This window comes from Dromiciops gliroides, chromosome 6 (genome assembly GCF_019393635.1).
Source record: "Dromiciops gliroides isolate mDroGli1 chromosome 6, mDroGli1.pri, whole genome shotgun sequence".
Taxonomy (NCBI): Eukaryota; Metazoa; Chordata; class Mammalia; order Microbiotheria; family Microbiotheriidae; genus Dromiciops; species Dromiciops gliroides.
In genome coordinates this window covers 113,264,139-113,289,363 of record NC_057866.1, presented here as the reverse complement: position 1 = coordinate 113,289,363, position 25,225 = coordinate 113,264,139, and the positions used below count along the sequence as shown (strand labels likewise).

At 36.9% G+C, this 25,225-nt stretch overlaps 1 protein-coding gene across 2 annotated transcripts; it reads right to left on the bottom strand.

The window, feature by feature from the left end:
- Positions 1 to 602: 602 nt before the first annotated feature.
- On the bottom strand, positions 603 to 25,147 carry LIAS (lipoic acid synthetase). Of its 2 annotated transcripts, none has more exons than XM_043970622.1 (11): positions 24,994 to 25,147; positions 22,547 to 22,719; positions 21,953 to 22,046; positions 20,963 to 21,043; positions 20,346 to 20,502; positions 18,339 to 18,396; positions 10,899 to 11,027; positions 8,725 to 8,870; positions 7,946 to 8,016; positions 5,098 to 5,211; positions 603 to 1,555 (listed from the first exon to the last, which is right to left on the bottom strand). In XM_043970622.1, the coding sequence occupies exons 1-10, from the start codon at positions 25,036 to 25,038 to the stop codon at positions 5,188 to 5,190; spliced, it is 978 nt and encodes a 325-aa protein (XP_043826557.1). In that variant the 5' UTR covers positions 25,039 to 25,147; the 3' UTR covers positions 603 to 1,555; positions 5,098 to 5,187. The 2 variants fall into 2 exon arrangements, with proteins under 2 accessions (XP_043826557.1, XP_043826556.1); XM_043970621.1 differs by having other exon boundaries at positions 870 to 902.
- Positions 25,148 to 25,225: the final 78 nt, after the last annotated feature.

Below are 25,225 nucleotides of genomic sequence, written 5' to 3'. Positions count from 1 at the left end.
TATTTTTTTTTCATGGTTTTTTTTCCCTTTTGGTTTATTCTTACACCAACACAACTAATACAGAAATATGTTTTACATGATTGCACATATGTAACCTATATCAAAATTGTTTACCATTTTAGGGAGAAAGGCTATGTGAAGAGGGAGGGGACAGAGAAAATCTAGAACTCAATTTTTTAAACATGAATGTTAAAAATTGTATTTACATGTAATTGAAAAAAATACATTTTTAAAAGAAATATATTTCTTAATAAAAGAGTAAATTCCTCACTGCTACTTATTTCATCAGAGTCCTTTTAAATTCTCCCCACAGACAATTTAAATAACAATGCAAAAAGATCTTTCATGTATAATGCTCATATTGATATAAAATTGCCATTCAAAACTTGAAGACACAAACCTTTTCCAAATGATTTCAGTGCTGATGGACAACTCTACAAGGGCAAATCAACTGATCATAGTCATAACCGATGATGAATACTGTTTTAGAACCTGTTTTCACAATTAAGATGTGATGATACTTATGCAACAATTGGATGAAAGGTCCTTTGGAAGCTCCTAATATATTTTTAATTATGCTGTTAACATCAAATTGTTACCAAGATGTTTTATGCTTTTATTTCAATAAGCTAAAGTTCAAAGGGAAAATGAGAAAAAATGTATTACCAAATGATTAACTAAAAAACAAGAAAAAAAAAACAAAAAATGGCACCTCACTGCTTGGAAAATGTTTAACAAAGTTGGGGCATATTTCCACCAGATATAATCATTTCTGGTGTTAAGGATGCCTAATAATGTTGATCAATAAATGTTGGGGACTTTAAAAGAAGTCTTATCAATTTATAGATTCATTGGTTTCTTGTCTTCCTTTTTTGCCACTAGATTTTTCAGGAAAAATTCACCTATTTGAAGGAAAAAATAACAATTTATTATTAATATTCCAATTACAGTAATTTCATTTGAAAAAAAATTAAGTGTATAGAATTTAATTATTCAATTATAATGGTTCAAAATTGCTTCATTTGCTATTTTGAGATATTTTCAACCCTGGAATTTGTAATTTCTTTCAAATCTCAAACCCAATATTTTTCTAATTTAACAGAACTACTAGCTTCCTCACCTTTATCATTCTCTAGCTGCCTTTTGGCCCTATAATTACTACCAGCCCTCAATCCTTTTCTTAGCATGTGCCCTTTTAATGTTATTCTTTCTCATGACCTAATAGTGTAAAAGAGATCCCTATTTTGTAAGTATACAGTTATATATTTAATTTGTATTCTATAAACTAACCAACAAAATGGATTTGTAACTATTGGCAAAATTCATTTCTGAAAACATTATTAACCAGGGTATGATGTTTTAAAAACCAGGCATTTTTTTGTGGCTGAGTAAATAGAATTGGTGAAAACTATTCAACTCAATCAGTCCCAAGGGGGAAGATAAAACTTGCTTCGTAATGTACTCACCATGTGAATTTTAAATTTTGTTTAGCACTTACATTTTGATATCATTCCCCTTTATCTTTGATCTTTTCCTCTTGCATGTTTTCTCCCTCCTAAAAAAATTCCACATTTGTAGGGCTTGCCCTACTTTCCCCCCATTTTCCTTGGTGATATAATCTGTATGTTCCTTTAATCAACAAGTGTTCCTTAAGTGCTCTCTGCAAACACCACTACACAACCTCTATTTATTCAAGGTTCACATTATAATTACACTATCCCCTCTCAATAATGTTGCTGTGATCTATTAGCTATCTGGACCCTTTCCCACTTTTCTACATGATTTTGGCAACTGGCTCAGTTTTTCTCTCTATCCCTTCCATCATTCTTTTTTTTTTTTTTCGTGAGGCAATTGGGGTTAAGTGACTTGCCCAGGGTCACACAGCTAGTAAGTGTTAAGTGTCTGAGGCCGGATTTGAACTCAGGTACTCCTGACTCCAGGGCCGGTGCTCTATCCACTGCGCCATCTAGCTGCCCCCCCCTTCCATCATTCTTGAAGACTTCAATAGTCAACCTATTGATCCTTCTTACACCCTCTCTTCACTCTTGTGACTTCTATCTTTACTCTTTGGGCATTCATACTTAAGGAATTACCAACATTAAAACTGATCTAATAGCTGAACCTCTGAAATTCTTTTATCTGGACAAAATCTCTTTTATGCCTTCCCCACTCATTTATGATTCTAATATTTGTTCTTCATTTCTATTGAACAGGTGGACTCTGTTTATCCACCCTTTTCTGGCCTTACTTTCCTTGCCTACCTGGCCTTTACCATAATATGTCATTTTAGTAATGCCCTATCCTCCACAACTCTTATCTGTTCAATATTCTATTAGTCTTGTCCAGCTAACATTTAACTCTGTGTAATGCATCTCCAAACCTCTTGCCACATGGCTGAAAACTTCTGAAGATAGTAATAGAACTGTGTCAAATATGTACAGTACACATATGCTTACCTTACCGCAACTTAGCCTTTCGTAGGTAGTCACTTTCACCCTCCTATTCCCCACCACAGTCATCATTTCATACCCATTCCTTGTCAGTAGCTAATTTTGCCTTCTAACTTTACAGAGACAGATGATAAAGTCATCTGACCTCAACTCCTTTGACTTCCCTTTCTCTACACTTTTTGAGCTATAGGTCTCAAGTATCCTCTTCTTTTCTCCCCCATTATCTTACTAAGGATTAGAAATGAGGTGAATTCTAAGGCTCATCACAAGTCCAAGACAGAGAGAAGTCTTGGGAGCTCTTAAACATTCACTTAAGCCTGTCAGAAGAAGGCAAGAAGTTCTAGCAAGTTGTTAACCCAAGTTATCATTTGAGCATTAAAAAAACCCCAAGACTTAGAATAATCTAAACTTCAGCAGAGAAATTAAATGTTACTAAAAGGTTTGTGGATTGATGTATAAATAACTCTAATTTGACTGAAAATTCTATTTCTATATATTAATACAGAAATGTGTTAGCATTTAGTATTTAGATGTTATAAAAATTCTCATCAAGTGGTATTTCTGTGAAGTTTAAAAAATTTAAGAGATGCTTTTTTTCCCCTGTCCAATATTTATTCCTAGTTCATAAGTATCCTTTTAAATTTTCACACAAGAGAAAAACAAACAAACCACCTGTATCAGCATAACAACATTAGGTGCTTAAATGTTCCCCTTCTGACATTCAGGGATTATTCTTTCCAATCAGAAGAACTTATTCTCTCCTTTACTGTTATGCAGTAAAGCATGCCTTAGCTTCTCACCTTCTAATTCTAAATCACATTTAATTTGAATTTATTATTATAAAATGCTTGATTAAGTAACACTTTCTGTTTAATTGCTTTACAAACACATAGCATCCTTCAATTTTTACAAGCTGCTTCATGAAGTAATAGAATTAAGCTAATCCTTTAGAAACTGTATTTTCCTTAAAATAGTCCTAAGACTATTTTAATTATGGTCCTTATAGATATGTAATTTTTAACTTTCTCAGTGTCACTGCATGAGGTGCAATGTAATTCATTTCCAAAGTCCCATAATTTTAACATTTTCTACCAAATGAGAGTCTATGTTTTCATAACTTATGCCTTCTGTTAGTTCATTACAACTCCTTTAATATCCTAGAGGAAACACTGAATAATAGTGATTTATTTGAACTTTAATCTGTGGAAACAGAATTTTCAATCAAGTTAGAAAATGCTAATATCTGGACATCGAGCCACAGAAAATATAATTTAAAAATCATTAACACCACTGATAGTTTTTTTCAGACATATGTCTAAAAAATATTTTAAATAGCTTTCTTTCAAAACAAAACAAGACAGGCTTTTAAATACCACTGACATCAAGTCTGGCATATACCTTCTTTAGGTTAAATCTATATTTGTTGTATAGTTGCTCAGTTGTGTCCAATTCTTTGTGACCCTGTGGACCATTGCACGCCAGGCCTTTCTGATTTGAGGGGCTCATCTTCCAATATCATATCTTTAAGCATTTTAATATCATTCATGTGGTTTTCTTGGCAAAGACACCACAGTGGTTTCCCATTTCCTTTTCCAGTGGACCACCTTTTGTCAGAACTCGACAACATGATTTGCCTGTCTTGAGTAATCCTGCATGGCAAAGCTTATAGCTTCACTGAGCTGTGTAAGCCCCTCTGCTATAACAAGGATCACCACAAAAAAGGAGGGGTTAAAGGTGTATAGGAAATATTTCAACTGACTGCATTTTAAATGGATCATTTTCCTTAGAAAATGTTTTCTTTTAGACTCAAGCTATAGCCCAAAGTAAGAACTGAATTTCAGAGAGACAGACCTTAAGTTTCTTTGCCTTTGGAAAAATAAATATAAAAGGTGAGTGTTCATACAGTAATGCTATCAGAAAGGCACTTTTTTATAGCTGGAAATGATCTGATTATGATGGCAACATTTTCAAATTAGTACTTGTTAGAAAGATAAATTGCCTCAGGAAAACCTATTACTAAGGCATCACGATACAGAAATTTGAACATGAAAAAAAACTGCTTATTTCCAAAAATATCATTTCGCCTGGGCTATAAAAGAAACAGAACACTAGAGAGAATTGTTTAATAAGCAAACTATATTTAAGAAATAATTCCCTTAAACATTACACCTGTTGATCAAAAAACTTCCTATACCACCCTACAAACAAACATTTAAAAAATAAAAATAGGGTGGCTAGGTGGTGCAGTGGATAGAACACCGTCCTGGATTCAGAGTACCTGAGTTCAAATCTGGCCTCAGACACTTAACACTTACTAGCTTGTGTGACCCTGGGCAAGTCACTTACCCCAATTGCCTCACTGAAAAAAAAAAATAAAAATAGCCACAATTTTAATTTGTTGCAGAGTCTTAGTTCAGGATTTTATATTACATGTAAAGGTTATGGGGCAGCTAAGGTGGCGCAGTGAGAGAGCACTGGCCCTGAATTCAGGAGTACCTGAGTTCAAATCCAGCTCAGACACTTGACACTTACTAGCTGTGTGACCCTGGGCAAGTCACTTAACCCCCATTGCCCCACAAAAAAAAAACAAAAAACAAAAAAACATGTAAAGTTATAACTTTAAAAGAAGTGTGCCAAAAGTCTTTACCTGCTTTATATGAGGAGCGTACTAGTGGTCCACTGGCAGTATAATGAAATCCAAGTTTCATTTCCTATTTTTTCCCAGTACTTGAACTTTTCAGGAGTAACATACCTCTTCTACCTGGATTTAAGGAAGTACTTAAGATCAATATCTAGTAATGCGTCAAATTCATAACCAGGAAAATAATGCCCTTGAATTTTTCCTTTTTTATCAGAATTAAAGTCATCCTTGATTATTTAGCTTATGATCTAGAAGACTGAATTGAGCTGGCTGGGACCTTGTGGAACAGTCTGTCTAAGTTCTCCAATTTCATAAATGAAGACCTGAGGCCAAAAGAATTTAAGTGAAGGGTAGAGAGCCTAGTTTTCTTGTCGTTCTCATCCAATGCTTTCTCATCTTTTTTTTTTTTTTTTTGGTGAGGCTATTGGGATTAAGTGACTTGCCCAGGGTCACACAGCTAGTAAGTGTCAAGTGTCTGAGATCAGATTTGAACTCTGGTACTCCCAACTCCAGAGCCGGTGCTCTATCCACTGCGCCACCTAGCTGCCCCACAATGCTTCTCTACTAAGTTACATTTCCTTCTAAATACTTGGTTTTTCCCTCTTAGCTTGCTATCTCTGCTTCAAGTGAGTTCATGGGCTCATGTATACCCTTATTAGAGCTAATCAAGGAAACAGAGGAAGAGATACAAAACCCAATTTGATCTAATATTTGAAATTCCAAAGAATGGCACAGGAGAGGAGATAATCATATGTGTAAATCTTATTTAGCTGTTGTACTGCTTTATCTAACAGTGGGCAAAATCAAGAACTAGTAAAGTTGGCTATGCCAATATAATAAAAATGGCAACACATAAATTAAATTTATGGATTTCGAGCCAAAGGGTTATTTTACAGAACAACAACAACAACAAAAATTACAAATTCATCTGAAGGGGGAAAAGGAAAGGCATGGCTGGAGCCCCTCTTAAAAAAGAGTGTTCTGAGTAGGCAGTCACCAACTGAGAGAACAGGGCCTAAGCTATTGTTCAGTTGTTTTAGGTGTGTTGGACTTTTTTGGACCCACATTTGGGGTTTTCTTGGCAAAGATACTGAAGTGGTTTGCCATTTGCTTCTCCAGCTCACTTTACAGATGAGGAAACTGAGGTAAGCAGGATTAAGTGACTTGTCCAGGGTCACACAGCTACTAAGTGTCTAAGGCCGAATTTGAACTCAGATCTTCCTTACTAAAGGCCTAGCACTCTATACACTGAACCACCTAGCTGCTTTTTAGGATCTAAGTACCAGGTCTCAAATAATCATTAAAACTATGTAATACTATTTAAAAAGCAGCAAAGTTGGGGGCAGCTAGGTGGCGCAGTGGACAAATTAGGTAGGTAAGACTTACAAGTAACTGAACTCAGAAGTATAGTGTTTGAAATCCAAAGCCTCCAAATATGAGGGTAAAGACAAACGACTTAGAAAAACTCTCTGGAAAACCAGAAAGCAGTCTGGCAGAAATTACATTTAGATCATTTTATACTGCATACCAAAATGAGCTCCAAATTAGACGTAGGTATAAAGTCATCACAAATTAGTCACAGAAAGGAAACAGCTTTCACAACTACAGAAAGGTAAAGAGTTCTTGTTCAAATAAGGGATTGTAAAGCCTACAAGAGGTAAAAATGGGCAATTTTGATTACATAAAATGAAAAGCTTTTGCTCAAACAAAAGAGATGCAATTAGAAAGGAAACAATTAACTGGAAAAACTAATTTCTGTAGCAAATTTCTCTTATGAAGGTCTCTTATCCAAGAGACAGAACTGATACAATTATTTAAGAGGCACTCCCTGAAAGAGAAATAGTCAAAAAATATAAACAGGCATTTAGTTCTTAAAATAAAGGCAAGGTATCAAGAACCATAGGAAAAATGCTCTAGATCATTGACATTAGAAATTAAAATGGAAGTAACCCTGGGGTTCTACTCCATACCTATCTGATTGGCAAAGATGACAAAAAGAGACAATGACAATTGTTGCAGCACAGACACACTGATGTTGGTGCATTATGCAATGCATTCTGGAAGACAATGTGGAACCATTAAAACTGTATATTCCCTTTGACCCAATGATAGAGATCAAAGAAAGACGGAAAGGTCCCATATCCAGAAAAAATATTTTAAAACTTTAATAATCACTAATCCCAATGCCAGAAGACTGATGCTGGACAAAGCTTTCCACTTCTTAACAGAGAAGTCATAATTTAGAAGTACAGAGTAAAGCAGACATTTTCAGATATGACCAATGAGTGATTGGTTTAGCTTAGATGTATTTGTTTGTCTGGTGGGAGGGAGGGGTTTTCTTCTGGTAGGATGTAGGGGGTGGGGGTACATTAAGGAAAGGAGTAGAACTACCCTAAGAAAAGGAACAACAGTGAAATGTTTTTAAAACATGCAGAAAAGAGCAGAAGGAAATTCCGAAGGAAACAAAGACAAGCAAGGCAATGTAGGAATGACTGTGATCAATGTATGAAGTACTGCCTAAAAAAATCTGTCTCTAATCAACTCCTGCCTCAAACAGTTTTAATCTCTCTGGGCATTAGTTTGTTCATTTGTAAAATGAAGTGGTTAAACTTGCTATCTTCTAAAGTCCAGCTCTGGATCTAGGATTCTGAGTGGGTTTTTCCCCATTCCCTTTGCACAGGCTTATTACAACAGTATAAACCTCAGTATATATCAATAGGTCATTTCTATGTAGAATAAAATGAAATGAGACCTTTTAAATACACACAGTGTATTATATGCAGCATTTTGACTGTCTAGCTTCCAAGATGAAGGTCCAATTTAAATTAAGAAGCTTTGAGAAAAGATACTATACCTTAAGGTGACGCTTTGTTGGTTGCATATATTGTCCTAAAGTCAAACAGTCCACATCTGCCTCGCGTAGGGCTATCGAAAGAAGCACAAATTCCCTTAGCAGATTTATTGACAATGTACATTTAAATCTAGTGCTTCCTACAGAGTGCTCCAGACTAGTGTGGGCAACAACTAGGCCAAGTCTAAAAGACTGTTATAACAGGTTTTTAATCTATGTAGTATTTATGTTCTGGGGGACATGATTTGATGTTTATCTGAATAATGAATTGTTTTTAAGAGAATTCTACTAAAAAAAGTTAAGACTAGCTAACTACCTGATTAAGTTTCAAAATAAGTGACCAGACAAATGTTTGCAAGTAGGATAAGAATATAAGGGAGGAACAAAATTATAGTTTTGCAAACCACAAACACAAAAATTAACACAGAAAATGGACTTTTAGGACTAGAATTCAACAAAGCCCAAAGCTTTGAGATGTTATGTGATTATATAAGTGAGGAATAATGTTATGTTCTAACTTGATTCGAGGGTAGGGAGAAAAGTAATACAAAAGACTCACATTCGGGGAGTGATGATCAACTCTCACAGTAGTAAGACAATGGAATTTTTTTAGTTTTTTCTTTATGCTACTGATTGTGACCACTTTTCTGTACATGACAGTTAGACTACAGAAACATGGGAGGCAGCATATGAATATGGTAGGACCTTCAGGGTGGATACTTTCCAATTACCATATTAAATAAGACAGATTCCCTGGGTGTTTTTTTTTCCTGCTAATTTACCTTTCATTGTTGAATGTACTTGCTCATCAGTCTCTCCTAAGCCCAACATTATGGATGTTTTGGAAATGACATCTGGCTGAACCTTCTTGGCATGTTTTAGTACTTGCAGAGATTGGTCAAAATTGGCTCGGGGATCACGTACTTTCCTTTAAAAAGATTAATGTTATCAATGAATCATATTAAAAGAAGTTCAAGGCTTGAAAAGACTAAAAAAATGTATAGTCTGTATGCCATGTAATTTAGTGGTAGTATTTCTGCATAGATATTTTATTGTTAAATAAGAGGAAAATAAGGTGTTACTGGCATCCTGGGATCCTCGTTAGGTGTTCTGCTTGGAGTAAAGGGGGAAAGACTTGGCAAAAACATAGTACAGTGTCCAAGGAAAGCACTTCTCCCCTCATACCTATTTTGGTTCTAAAATACCTGCAATCAGAAGCTACAAAGGATGCAAATTATTTGTGTATGGGAGTTTGGAAAAGGTAAAGAAAGCCTAGTAAGTGAACAACAAAAAAAATGAAGCTGAATCTACTATTCCAAGGTCTGAGAAACTTTTATGCTCATTCTCTTTATAAGGAACAAGCTGCCCTCTGCTGGCAAAAAACCCAAAGTGTTCCAGGATATTCAAGGAAAAAAATAGATGTTTCTGGAATTTTCAGTGAAGAGAATGTTACTTAAGTACAACTAGTCAACTGGTACCGACTGGTGGTGGGATCTAAAAAAGGGGAAAACTGTACTGGGCTGTGTGCGAGGCTGAAATGGCAAGACAATTAAAAAAAAACCAAAAAACCCTCCAAGTGGGATTTGTGCCAGAAAGTTGCTACTAATATAAATCAAAAAACTTTCTAGTATTTTCATATTAAATTTGGTTGATTTATATGATATGAAACCAATTAGCAGGGGAGAAAGAGAAAGAAAAACTGAATGATTTAAAAACCACAACAATTACTAGAAAAAGACTAATTACTTTTCTCTTCTGAAATAACTTAATTCCCAATTTGCTTGTGATTTAGTTAAAATGATGATAACTGCTCGCAATGACTGCTCCCTTCAAGTTTTACTGCATTGGGTAATAATGTGAACAACTCCACAAATTCATTGCAAAATGCTTTCCAGAATCCAGGAAATGAAAATATTTCGAAATTAATCCTGACTCAAGGTTAAAAGAATTTTTTTTACCTCTAACATAGGTCTGAATGTGAAATATTAAAGGTCTAGCAACTATTTCTAACATTGAATAAAAAGGAAAAGGGTCTATGGCTTTTTTTTTTTCAGTGCTACAATTGGGGTTAAGTGACTTGCCTAGGGTCACACAGCTAGTTAAGTGTTAAGTGTCTGAGGCCGGATTTGAATTCAGGTCCTCCTGACTCCAGGGCCGGTGCTCTATCCACTGCCCCACCTAGCTGCCCCCTATGGCTTTTTCTAAGACAAAGCCCAGGTGTATTCGAAAGGAAATGTCCTAATAGGTTCTTTTGCATCATTAAAGTGAGAGCTCCCTACTTTGTTAACCTCCCATCTTCAAGATTCTGACTGACTGAAGTTGTCACTTAAAATTGTGCATTTTTAAAAAAACAAAACAGACCCAAAACCCCACATTACTTTGAAAATAACCGGGGCAGCTAGGTAGTGCAGCGGATAGAGCACTGGCCCTGGAGTCAGGAAGACCTGAGTTCAAATCTGACCTCAGACACTTAACACTAGCTGTGTGACCCTAGGCAAGTCACTTAACCCCAATTGCCTCACCGAAAAAGAAGAAGAAGAAAGAAGTAGAAAAAGATAACCCCATGATTTTACAAAGGAGCAGCATGCTCAGCTTTCATTTCTTTCTCTAACACAGGCTAACTCTAGGCAAGTCACCTCACTTCTTACTGCCTTAGGCAACTCTAAGAAGCTAAGTGGTAGACAAAAGGAAGGTCCTTTTGGTTTTTTTGTTTTTTGGTGGGGCAATTGGGGTTAAGTGACTTGCCCAGAGTCACACAGCTAGTAAGTGTCAAGTGTCTGAGGCCAGATTTGAACTCAGGTCCTCCTGAATTTAAGGCCGGTGCTTTATCCACTGTGCCACCTAGCTGCCCCAGTAGAAGGTCCTTTTAAAAACTCCCAACATTGAGAAAATCACAGATCCATCCTAAACATAAAAGAGTGTGTGTGTGTGTGTGTGTGTGTGTGTGAGATATCACCTTTGTAATTCCGGAACAGTTTCCACATTATGGGCATATACATCTAATCCTGAGAGTGCAACTTTCTCAACAGATTTAAGGTCTCCTCGGAAATCAGGGGTCAGGCATTCCACTAATATATTTGAATTCCTAGAGGAAAATTTTAAAAATGATGAATAGTGAACTGTTAATAATATATATTAATCATGTTCAAGATTTCTAGAACTTGTTCAAAGTAATTTTTAATAATCTTTAGATCTTCAGCATTTGGGGTTTTTTTTGTTTCTTTATTTTTAGCAACAAACATTTATTTTATTTTTTCCAGTTACATGTAAGGGCAGTTCCCAACAATTATCCTTATAAGATTTAGAACTCCAAAATTTTCTCCCTCCCTCCCTCCCTTTCTTCCCCCCTCCACACGACCACAACCAGGTTATATATGTACAATCCACAAGTGTTCTCTTTATCAGTTCTTTCTATGGGGGTGGATAGTAAGCTTCCTTATTAGTCCCTTGGAATTGTCTTGGATCATTGCACTGCTGAGAGTAGTAAAGTCATTCACAACTGCTCACCGTACAAAACTACTGTCACTATGTACAATGTCCTCCCAGCTCTGCTCACTTCATTATACGTCAGTTCATGAGTCTTTCCAGGTTTCCCCAGGTCATCCTGTTTGTCATTTCCTATAGCACAAGACCATTCCACCAAAATCATATAGCAAATCCATCATTCCTCAATTGATGGACATGCCCTTGATTCTCAGTTCTTAGCCACCACAAAGAGTTGCTATAAATATTCTTTGCGCAATTTTTCCCCCTTTTCTCTTTTTCATGATTACTATTGTTAACTGTTTCTCTTCCATCTTATTCCCTTCCCCATGATATTTATTGTATTATCTATCTTCTTTCATCCTATCCCTCTTCAAAAGGTATTCTGCCTGTCCCCTCCCCCAATCTGCCCTTCCTTCTTTTGCCCCTTTCTTTTTCCCCTTCCCCTCCTATTTTCCAGCAGGGTTAGAGATTACTCCACCCAATTGAGTGTGTACATTATTCCCGCCTTGAGCCAATTCTTTTTTTTGGCAGGGCTATGAGGGTTAAGTGACTTGCCCAGGGCCACACAGCTAGTAAGTGTCAAGTGTCTGAGGCTGGATTTGAACTCAGGTCCTTCTGAATCCAAGGCCAGTGCTTTATCCACAACGCCACCTAGCTGCCCGTCACTTGAGCCAATTCTAATGAGATTGAGGTCTTTGAGCCAATTCTGATGAGTGTTAGGCTCATCTACTGCCCAGATTAAATAGATTACTCCACCCAGTTGGGTGTGTGTGTGTGTGTGTTAGTCCCTCCTTGAGGTAATTCTGAGGAGTTTATGGTCTTTGAGCCTTTTTGATGAATGTAAAATTCATTTACTGCCCTGGTCCTCTCCCATCTCTTCCCCCATTCCATAAGCCCTTTCCTGTTTCTTTCATGTAGGATTTCACCCCATGCTACCTCTCCCCTTCCCCCTCCCCCCTGTGCATTCCTCTTACCCCTCAATTTAACTTCAGCATTTGTTTTTAAAATAAAGTTTATAAGGTCCAATAGAATACATTCAGGAAAAAGAATATGGATATATTTCATCTGAATCAGTGTTCAACAAAGTACTAACTGGTAACTGTAATTTTAATTTGTTTTACCTCATCAAATGAAATTCCCTAAATTTCTTGTAACTACAATAAAAGTTATTTTCTAGGTTGCCAGCTTTGCTCAAATGAACTACAAGCTTTAATCTTCCTACTTGTAATTTAGTTATACCTACCAGTTCAGGAGCAGTAATAAGAAATGATTATAAAAACTTAAAAGTCACAGCCAACAAAGTGATACTTAGTAATTACAACTATAAAGTTCCTAGACTTTTCCCTTGGGAGAGTAGCTACAGAGAACAACTCAAAGAAATCATTCTTTTGGGATCACTGATTAGAGAATGATGCTTCACAGTTATTAAAGGCCTACTATATCTGAGGCTCCCCACATTACTACCTGCCAAGTCTCTGGAAAAAGGCAGAAGTGTGGTGTAGTAGAAAGGGAACTAGACTTGAAGTGAGAAAGCATTTGAGTTCAAATTTTGCTATTTCCCAAGTACCACTTAGTAAACTTTCCAGTCTGGTAAATTTCCTGCTTAATATATTTTCCTCTCTAAATTTCTTGGTTTCTTGGAAGAATCATTATGGTAATCCAGACAAGAAGAGCTCCTCCTATAAACAGAGAAAAGTACAACCCCTTTAAATAGAGGATCCAGGATCATACTGGACCTCTGGAAATCTGAGTACATAAAAATAAGTATTAATTCATTCTAACATTATTATAATGCAATGAACAGTGCCAGGCATTAGAAACCATTCCCCCACCCCAAAATGCAAGACAATGGATGCTGAAGAAGCACACAACAACTTCATCAAATGACCTTACTGAAGCAATCTTAACAAAATGGGAAGGAGATATAAGAAGTACACACCAATAACAACTATTTTCCAAATAAGTCTGATCAACATAAATTAATTGCCATTATTTGGTTCCATCAAGGAACCAAAAAAGACTAGAAACTACTTTAGCCAGCTAACATCTGATTTCCTTGACAAGCTGAGGTATTTATTCAAGGGCTAAACCAGTTTAGATATATAAACTCATTTGTAAAATCACTAGTGAAGGGGATGATGGATAATCATGACCAACACATCATATTACAAAAAATCAAGATCCATGCAGAAAGTTCAGTAAAATATCCAACTAAAAAGATTGTGTCAAGGACACTTAAGGACAAAAATGAAAGGAAGACACAAAACAAAAGCTAGGCAAAAAATAGAAAAGTTAAGTAAAGATGTCTCTAACAAACTCTTTTCTCTGCCAACAATGGCAGAGAAAGTAGAAATGGCAATGAAGAAAACAAGGATGGGAATAACTAGTCATTTAAAAATGCAAAAAAACATGTTAGCTTTGGGCCACAAAACAGGTGGCTGGCTGGATTTGGCCTGTGGGCTGTAATTTGTCAATACTTGCCCTAAAGGATACAAGCTCAGCTCAGCAACTGCTTCCAGAAGTGTGCAGAGCCCTGCCCTAGTATAAAGTCTGAAATCATGAAGTATCCTAGAAGAAGGAACAACACCCCCCCACACACCCCAAGAAAAATATTATACCATAAAAAGCTGCTATGAGTATACAGACCCTCAAGACACAAACTCCAAAGATAATGACTTCCTGGAAAAAATGAAGCAATATTTTTTTAAAAAGTTTTAAAATGTTTTTTATAAATGAAATGAGAGTGCTAGAGAAAAAAATGGAAAAGAAATGAGATACAGAAGAAAGAAACAGAAAGGGAATTAACAGTTTGAAAAATGAGGTATAAAACCTTACTCAAGCAACAACTCTCGGAAATTAGAATGGAACAAAGAAAAAATAATGACTCCATCAGACAACAAAAAATGTTAAAACAAAGTCAAAAGACTGAAAAAATAAAATATAAGGTATCTCATATAGCAGAAACAACTGACCTAGAAACCAGACTGGGAAGAGAGAATTTAAAAAATCACTGAACTCTCTGAAAGCCATGACTTAAAAAAAAAGGAACCTAGACATCATTTTTTTTTAAATCACAAAAGAAAACTTCCAGATCTCTTAGAAGTAAAAATAGAAATAATTCACTGGTAACCTCCTGGAAAAAAAAATGAAAACTCCCAAGAACATGATACCTCAAATCAGGAGCTTCCAGGTAAAAGAAAAAATACTGCAAGCTATGGTGAACCCAGAGGGCTCTCTGTTGCCCCTCTGATTGAGTTCCCCCTCCCCAGGCTTGGGCCATGGTCACTGAGGCAGCAAGTCTCCTAGGAAACTTTGTGGTCAAGGCCTGAGTTCCTGAGACAATGCTTGGCTGGCCTCCCATGGGTCCGAAGACTCAGCTGTACAAACTTCGCTCTGCCTAAGCCTGGAACAAGTTCTGCCAGGTCAAGGTTGAAGGGTTGAAAAATTATTCCTATTCTCTTAGAATTATTTTAGCAGAGACTCTATTTGATTTCTTTATGGCTTTCTGCTATAAATACTGAGCTATCCTGGATAATAAAGAGCACATAGTTTATCACACATAATGTGGTGCTGATGTGTCAATGATTAATCATCTCCGATCCTCAACTTCTGTCAAGGGAATTAAGCCCTCAACCCAGACAGCAAGCAGCCAGAAAGAAAGAATTTAAGTACTTAGGAGCCACAGTCAGGATCACAAATGATTTAACAATCACAACTTAAAGGAGGAGAGATCTTGGAATATGATATTCCAAAAGGCAAATGATAATAGGCTTACAAGAATTTTTTGCTTACCCAGCAAAACTGAGTATAATCATAAAGGGGGAAAAACGGATCTTATAGGCATTCCTAATGGAAAGACCAAATCAAAAAATAAATTAAAATAAATAAAATAAAAAAAGGAAAGACCAGATCTATGTCGAAATTCTAACATTCAAACACAGGAGTTAGGAGAAATATAAAAACATAAACATGAATGAATGATGATTAGACTAAACAATAAACTGCTTACAATCTATTATAGGGAGATGACACATATGGTCCCTCAGAACCCTATCATTTTCAGGTACCATTTTTGTTGTTGTTTAGTCATGTCAGTTGTGTCTGACTCTGTGACCCCATATGGGGTTTTCTTGGCAAGCATACTGAAGTGATCTGACATTTCCTTCTCCAGCTCCTTTTACAGACGAAGAACTGAGGCAAACAGGGTTAAGTGACTTGTCCAGGGTCACACAGCTAGTAAATATCTGCAGCCAGATTTGAACTCAGGTTTTCCTGACTCCAGGCTCAGTGTTCTATCCATTGAGACACTTAGTTCCCCCTTTAGGCACCACAGAAGGAATTTAATTAGAAAAATGGGCCTGGAGTGGGTCTTTTAGGTTTTGATGATCTTGAAATATAAAAGGAAAGGAAGGAGAAAAGGAATACCCTTAGAGAGCAAGAGTAAAGTGAGAGAAAGGATGAGGAAAATTATCTCATATAATCAGGGTACCAAAGTAGCAGTCTATACAAACATGGAAATGGGGTGTTAGAACTTTAACTTAATTCTCATCTGAACTGGTCAGTGATTAGTACAATTCCTTACACATAGTAGGCACTTATTAACTTATTCCTTAAAAGAGGTGTCTCCCTCTCTCTCTCTCTCTCTCTCTCTCTCTCTCTCACACACACACACACACACACACACACACACTTTTTCAGTTCTTTCTTTTTCCAAATTCTTTTTTTCTTTCACTGTTATAGAATTCTCAAACTCAATTCCAATCTACTGTCATCGTATTCTTGAGACGATGTCTCAATTTCTAACATGACAAAGCAATCTGAGAGTCATAATATTCCTGTTCCCATCAGATTAATTTTTAGTACTAAGTTGTCAGATAATACTAAACTTATTACAAAACTAAACTGAAATTATAATGAATGATTTATGCCAAATAATTTTAAGATTGGAGATCATTCAACAGAAAACAGATGGCCACTTGTAGAGGATGCTGCTGAAGTCATTTCTGATCAGGTATGTATGGGCTATACCAAGTGATTCATCACCTCTGAAGTCCCACCCAACTCTCAGACTATATTATTCTGTGCCATAGTGTGACTTGCTACAACAAAGACAGGAGTAGGGGGCAGCTAGGTGGCGCAGTGGATAGAGCACCGGCCCTGGAGTCAGGAGTACCTGAGTTCAAATCCGGCGTCAGACACTTAACACACACTTACTAGCTGTGTGACCCTGGGCAAGTCACTTAACCCCAATTGCCTCACTAAAAAAAAAAAAAAACCAAAAAACAAACAAAAAAAAACAAAAAAACAAAGACAGGAGTAAAACACAATTGATCACAAAAAAACCTCTGAATTTTCAAATCTGTTGGTTCTCCATTTTCTTTTCCTTTTTCTTAAATAATCCTAACCACACTCAATCCAATTAAGTACAGACCTAAAGATATTCTGGAGCAGCTAGAGGGCCAGGTCTGGAGTCAGGAAAACTTATCTTCCTGAGTTCAAATCCAGCCTTAGACACTTACTAGCTGTGTGACCCCAGGAAAGTCACTTCACCCCATTTGTCTCAGTTTCCTCATCTGTAAAATGAGTTGGAGTATCTTTACCAAGTATCTTTGTATCAAGTATTCAGTAGCAAATATCCACTTTGTGCCAAGTATCCAGTATTGTAGCCAAGAAAAGCCCAAATAAAGAGTCACGAAGAATCTGACATGACTGAAAAACAACAACAAAATATTCTGAGACCAATCTGATCTGATCTGATCATAAACTTTAGGAGAAATATAAATGTGGATCACCTCCTCTGTATCCCCTCACTTTCTCCATTTTTTCTAAATATATGTCAGGCCTTTTTGTCCCAACATTCCTGCTTGTCAGATTCCCTCCATGTATCATTGTATGTGCATCATATACCCTTTACCCCCAGTTCTTCACGAAGAGGGGAGAGACTCAGGGATTACAAAATAATGACTGGTAATTAAAATGATCCATAACATTAATAAGAAACTGGGAACAATGTGTACTCTTCAACTGGGAAACTACTGAACACATTGTGGTAAATGACCATAATAGACTGTTAATTTGCCATAAGACAGGACGAATATGAGGAATTCAAAGAAACCAAGGAAGATCTGTTTGAAATGGTACCGAGATAAGGAAGCAGAACCAAGAAAGGAATATGCACAATGACCACAAGAATATTAAGGAAAATAACACTAAAAGACAATGCTATCAGACCAGTGGAATGACCAATCTTGACTGCAGAATAGTAATGATGAAGCATATTTTCTCCTCTCAGCAGAAAGGTAGTGGACTATGGGTAAAGAATGAGGCACACATTGTCAATGTTCCTGTCTGTTTTGCTTAACTGTGGTTCTTTATTAGAAGGGAAGGTTCTATTGGGGATGGGGAATGGTATTAGGAAGTGATGGCAATATTAAAATTCCCTAAAAGAATAAGCCTTTTTTTTAATAGAAAAAGGAAAAAATTATCCACAATATGAAATTAAGGGGTTCTGGATACATCTCTACCCTTTCAACATCACAGATACCAATAACATACCTCCCACAAAATACCCATTGACATCATTCTAAGAAGGAAGCTTAGATGTTATGAGACATTAATAGGACTCTCCTTCAGGAACATAGACTGTGAGTGAAATGACATCAGTAAGCCTGCAAATATGGATAAAAGTCAAATGGGATTTAGTATATTTTGAAAAATGCAGTTACTATTCTTATACTGTTAACCACTAAACACCCAGAAAACAATTTACTCAAAATGTTGGTATATTCAAATGCTTCAGCTGTCTAATGGGAATCTTGACTACCTATATTTCTTTTCTGGTCATCAAAATTTCAGATTTTGCATTTCCTGCAAGTCCTGAAATCATGAAATCAAGGGAGAAAACACTCACCTATCCTTTAAATGTGAAACTGTCTTTGCAAAGTGTTCAGCTCCCCCATCAGGTAGATCTAGGAACAAAAGAATCCACTGCTTAAGATGACACATCATGTCATAGCACCCAGAGAAGTTCCATTTTGGAAGAGACTACTGAGAAACCATTAGCGAGCGAATGTACATGCACGTGAGTGTGTGCGTACACACACACACACACACACACACACACACACACACACATTCAGTTTGGTTTACAGAAAGATTTGGGTTAAAGGACTGGCTCTGTCACTATATGATCTTGGATAAGTCAATCAACTTCTCTAAGATCCAGTTTTCTTATCTATAAAATTTAAAAAAATGTATCTGTATCCCTTAACTTACAAAGTAGGTGAAGAAGAACATAAAGGACATAAGAGCCTAGGCTTGTACACTTAAGAGTTGAAAGGACCTTAGAGACAACTGAATCCAACTCTTACTGTACAGATAAGGAAATTGTGGCACAAAGATATTTAAGTACCCAGGGTCAATAAATCAATCAATGGACAAGTATTTATCAAGAATCTACTATGTTGGGGCAGCTAGGTGGCACAGAGGATAGAGCACTGGCCCTGGATTTAGGAGGACCTGAGTTCAAATCCGGCCTCAGACACTTGACACTTACTAGCTGTGTGACCCTGGGCAAGTCACTAAACCCCTATTGCCCTGCAAAAAAAAGAAAAGAAAAGGAATCTATTACGTGCCCAGACACTGGAGATAAAAGTCCAGAATGAAACAATCCCTATTTGGAAGGAGCTTACATTCTAAAAGGAGATACAAGATGTGTGTGTGTGTGTGTGTGTGTGTGTGTGTGTGTGTGTGTGTGTACATACATATGTACACAAAGCATAAAGTTAATAATACAAATATATAAAAAGTAGTTAAACATAAGGTAGTCTGGGAAGGTCACTAGTGGTTGGGAGAGCCAGGAAAGGCTTCATGCATTAAATAGTGCCTAACCTGTGTGTGAAAGGAAGAGAAGGACAATAGGTAAGGGAGGATCCATTCCAGGAACGGGGGATGATCAGGGCAAAGGAAGGGAGATGTGAGATGGACTGCCTTAAGTATGGAATAGAGAGAAGCTCAGTTTGCTTGTATTGAAAAATGATAGGAAAGGAAGTAATGTCTAGTGATGCTGCAAAGGAAGGTGTAGGGCTTGAAAGCTAAACTGAGGAGTTTTTTTTTATCCTAGAGGTAACAAGAAGCCACTGGAGTTAATTGAGTAGGAGAATCACATGGTTAAGATCTGTTTTAAGGAAAATGACTTTGGCAGAAATACATAGGAAGGACTGGAGGCAGGGGAGACCAATTAGGACGCTACTGCAATCATCTAGGTGAAAGATGATTTAGGTCTGAAATAAGGTAGTATCTGTGTGAATAGAAAGATCTGAGAGATGATGTGAAAGTAGAAGTATCATTACTTGACAAAAGATATGTGGGTTAAGGAAGAGCAAGGAGTTGAGAATAATACCAAGGTAATGAACTTGGTGATGAATTATTTGTTTATGGAATCCCATAAAAATACAGCCCTAGGTAATTTTTTTTCCCCTTCGGGGGCAGGGGAGGGGGAATAGAGCAAAAGAGACAGACAGACAGACACACCACACACACACACACACACAAAGAGATGAAGAAGAAAGGGACAATTGAGTATGCAACCTGCTAAGGGGGATGTGATTACACACACATGTAAAGGAGTTGGTCTTGGCAAGAAGGGTTACCCCTCTTCCAGAGACTGGGAGAAAGGAGTAAAGAGTGATGTCAATGGATTTTGAGATTCAAAAAAAAGTAGATGAAATAATTCCATCAAATGATGATATAAGACATAGTCCCACACCTTAGGGAGCTTATAATATAGTTCTGGAAAGTAGACATGAATATATTTAAAATTAAGTAATTATAAGCCTTAAGTAATAATTCAATATAATAGGGAAGCACTTTATAACTGCATAACCTTGCAAAAAAAGTGGTTATTAATATGACTAACCATCTCGATCCACTGATGTTAGCACAACATAATCAAGTCCCCATTCTGCAATTGCTTTTGCTGTATTGTAGGGCTCATTAGGATCCAATGGAGGTGGTTTTCTTGCAGTCTTAACAGAACAAAATCTGCAACCTCTTGTACAAGTGTCCCCCATCAACTAGAATGAAAACATTATAATTTAAATTCTCAAGTTAACTCAGCACCAAACCCATAAATATTGACTGAGAGCTTCTTTTTGTATTAGACACAGTAGGGCAGAGACACATAAGACATAGTCTCTAGCCTTATGGACCTTAAAATTTACTTGGGGAAGATTAAAAATAAACATGTTAAAAACCAAACAATAAAAACCTTAGTAGTTCAAGATAACAACATAAGTCCCAAAGTAGTATAACTGGAAAATAAAAGGATAGGCAGTTAAGTGCTGTATAAATTTTATAATGAAAGAAACACACTGGGCTGGATTATAGATATTATAACAATTTTTAAATTCACCAAAATAAAATTAAAAACCTAAACAATGGCTACATGACTTCAGTCCATATGGTTCTGAAGAGGTCACAAAATGTGCTTTCTTTCTTAGGCAGAAGACTTAAGGAGAACAAGACTGGGCTCACCATGATAGTGGCTGTAGCAGTAGCATACTCTCCCCCTCCCCAGCACTCCCCGATGTTGGGGCATCGTGCTTCTTCACATACCTAAAATCAGAACATGACCGACAGTAAACAATAGCCTAAAATTATTCATCAAATAAACATCTAATGATTATGAATTTTGATGGTAAAAATGTTGACAATTACCATGCTCCCAGGAACAGAACAATAACTTCAGACTCAAGTTCCATTTTATCCCATCAAATGTGAAGCAATTATAACTTTAAATATATTCTTAATATTGTGTAGATAAATCGCTGGAGGATTTATGGTAAAACATGACAAGAATTACACAGGATGAGAATGTGTGCAAATTACAAATGTGCAAATTGAACTAAGAGAAGGGATACCTTCATCAGTGAAATCATGGATCCAATGAAGGATAGATCCTTTGAATCTGTTTTGAAGGGGAAAGATTTTAAATACACTTCCATTCTACATGGTAAGACAAAATATAAATTCCTAAAACCTAGGAAAAGCAGGTTGGCAAAGTAGAGAGACCACTGGCAGTGGAGTCAAGGCCTGAATTCAAATCTTGCCTAGGGAAAGCATGCTAGAGCAAAGCTTCTTAAACTGTGGGTTGCTACCCCATATTGGGTCACATAACTGAATGTGGGGGTCAGGAAAAATCTGGCAACAGTAAAACATAATGTATACCTATTTTATATACCTATATACCAGGGGGTCGCATAAAAATTTTTGGGCACAAAGGGGTCAAGAGTGGGAAAAGTTTAAGAAGCCCTGTGCTAGATGAATCCCATGGTGGAAAACTTTTGAGAGGATATGGACAAGAGTTGCACAGGTTAGGTATGGTAGGAATGAGTTGTAATGTGCATCATTGGAGGAAGCAACTATATCAATGAAATCATAGACCCATCAGTGCATTGGAATATTATAGTACTGCTAAGGAAAATACTTTTTTATGGGAAGCTAAAAATGATATTATTTACTTACTGTATGGAGATTTAAATTCCGCAAAGTGTTTTTCAATTTATTGTAGTTTTTTCCAATAGGAATCTCTGTTTTTAGCCATGGTGGCAAGCTTAGCCTAAGTAAAGCCAAATATAACTATTAGGAAATGTAATGCTCATTAGACACCACTGCTATTAAATTATTTTTCTGTTTTATATTTCCAAGCTAAGAAAAATTTTCCTTTACCCTATATTCCCCCTTCTACGCAAAGTGTCAACTAATCTCTAATAAAGGAAGAAAACCAGATAATAAGAACCATATCTGTTCAAAACCAATCTAGAAATCATGGTTAAAGAATCTGGCACTATTACCGGTTCTGAGTGATTTAGGTTGTTTAATAAGTTTCTAATGAAAAGGAAAGGTCCCAGCCTAGACCTAATAAAACTTATTTTAAAAATAAAACATTTAGGGGGAAGCTAGGTGGCACAGTGGATAAAGTACTGGCCCTAGATTCAGGAGGACGTGAGTTCAAATTTGGCTTCAGACACTTGACACTTACTAGCTGTGTGACCCTGAGCAAGTCACTTAACCCTCATTGCCCTGCAAAAAAAAAAAAAAGGAAAAAAAAGAAATTACCTCTCTCCTTTTTGTCGTTTCAAATTTCCTTTATATTCAGCCCAGGTGTTCTTGTCTGAAAGGTCACCAGATATAAAATCCTGAAGGTCTGGTCCTTTCTGTAGAAACTCTTTCTTTTTGTCTGGCAAAGAACTTAATGTTTTGTACTGACTACACAAATAGTTTCCAAGTACCTAGGAAGGGTTAATTGTGTTATTATGACACAAAGCAGATCGCTGAATTTAATTTACCTAATGGTAAATGTTCCCAGCAACAGATTATATCCACTACCCAAGGATCATAACAGAAACTGTTTCAAAACATACACTAACTAAAACAGAGGCACTTACCACTTATCACCAAGACTAATTAAAGTATGCCACAAATTTTGTTGTTGAATAGACATGTATTTATTAAAGCAAGTCCCAGCTACTTAAGAACATTTTGTTGGCCTCACTGAAGTTCTTGTATTAATATCTGAAAGTAACAGAATTTCCATTATTTAAAAATATTCCATAACTAGAATTTTCCTTGTTCAGTCTCATTTGTTTAAATTGGTAGGTCTCTATATTGCTAAAGTCAGTCTTCATTATATAAGAGAAATCAATAAACTACTGTAGAAACACAAAATTTCTGAAATGGGAAGACTTCACTGTCCACCTTGTTGAACCCATTCCTGAAAAAGAATCCCTTCTTTTAGACAGATGCTTTTCAGATTTTGTGATATGTGTGAAATAGCTTTGAAAGTTATTTAATACTAGCTATACAACTAAATAAGGTATTCTTCTCCACTTATGTTTAGTAGTAGTAACAACTATAGTTACTAATAGTAATACCGAATATATTTGAACAAGATACTACCCACATAAACACATCATTCTTGTATACCAACACTACCATGGAATTATGTTTTGAGCACCATAAATATTCACCAATAATCCCACCTGGGACACTAGCTCTATTACCATGGGCAAGTAGTTTCACCCCTTTCACCATCAGTTTTCTGGCCTTCAAAATGGGGATACTTCTACCTATAGCACGTGCCTCACAAGACTGTTTTAAGGATTGAACTATTCACTTAGGAAGTATTTGTTAAACGTCTACTAGTTGCCAAACACTGTGCTTAGAATAAAGACAAAAATGAAGCAGTTCCTGCTCTCAAAAAAGTTAAGGTCTTTTGGGAGGAGGCAAAATGTACACAGATAAGTCAACACAAACTAAGTGGGAAGAACAGCACAATGAATTGGGGTCATCAGGAAAGGTCTCTTGTAGGAAGTAGCTATTGATACTAGGAGGTACAGCAGGGGTTCTTAAAGAATATTTTGATAACTATTTTAATGTAATTGGTTTCCTTCATATTATATGCATTTAAAAATTATTATTCTGAGGAATCCATAGGCTTTACCAAACTGCCAAAGTGGTCCATGAAACAAAAAAGATTAATAACTCCAGAGGTCAAGATAAGGACAGTAGGGGCAGCTAGGTAGCACAGTGGATAGAGCACTGGCCCTGGATTCAGGAGGACCTGAATTCAAATCCAGCCTCAGACACTTAATACTTACTAGCTGTGTGACCCTGGGCAAAACACTTAGCCCCACTTGCCTCAGAAAAAAAAAAAAAAACAACAAAAAAAAAGATAAGGACAGTGAATTCCAGGCATAAGGGATAACAGGCACACAGGAGATGTAACATATGAATGGGTGGAATGTAGAATAAGTGAAATGTGTTAATTAACCTCATAACGTGAGCAAGATCCAGGTTACAAATAGCTTCAATTGCCAGAGGAGTTTGTATTTTATCCGAAAGGTGACAGGAAACCACTGGAGTTTCTTGATGAGGGGAATAAGATTACAGTTGAGCTTTCAAATAAGATAATGTATTTCCCAAATGTCTTTACAAATGTTAAAGGTCTTTATAAAGGATATCGGTTATTAGCATAATTTATTTTAAAAACACCTCAATAAAAGGCCTTTCCTAATCCTTCTACATGTCAGTCAACCTATCTCCTTAATCACTGTTTTAATTTTCTATATATATTTTGTTTATTTATCAGTGAATAAGGAGTATTCTTTCCCTTCTCCCCCAACCCGAATGGCGTATTTGATCTTGTTTATATTTATGTCCCGCGGAATGCCTAGCACCCAAAGTCGTTACTTAATACTAAGTGGTCGAATGAGAAAACGTATAGAAATGCTCTCTGAAAACCTTAAGAGTGCTACACAAGTGAGAGTTATGGTTATTATTTTGTTTGCTGTTTTTCTATCCTTTATAAATCTGTTCTCGTTGCTCCTGCACGTCTCCTATAAGCCTCCAGCTTCAAGGACGTGGCTCGATGCTGAGTCGGGCTGACAGCTCAAAATTGGAGGGTCAGGGTCAGCAGTGGGACGGGGAGGAGCAGGAAAGGCCTGGCAGGGTCAGCTTCCGACCGCACCCGCCCGCCCCAGCGGCCTCTGGGGTCCTTCACTCACCCGGGACCCAAGGATGCCGGAGACCCCGCCGCAGCGGAGAGACATCCTGTGAAAAGGCTCACGAGCCCGACTGGACAGCCCCCAGCTCCACTTGGTCTGTCACGCGGAGCGGGAAGTGACGGAGAGCCGGAAGCGACGGAGAGCTGAAAGCATTCTCAACTCACTTTCCAGGGAAGGTCAAAGTTCCGGTTGTCTCAGGAGAAATGCATCATCGAGGGGCGGGGAGACGTGA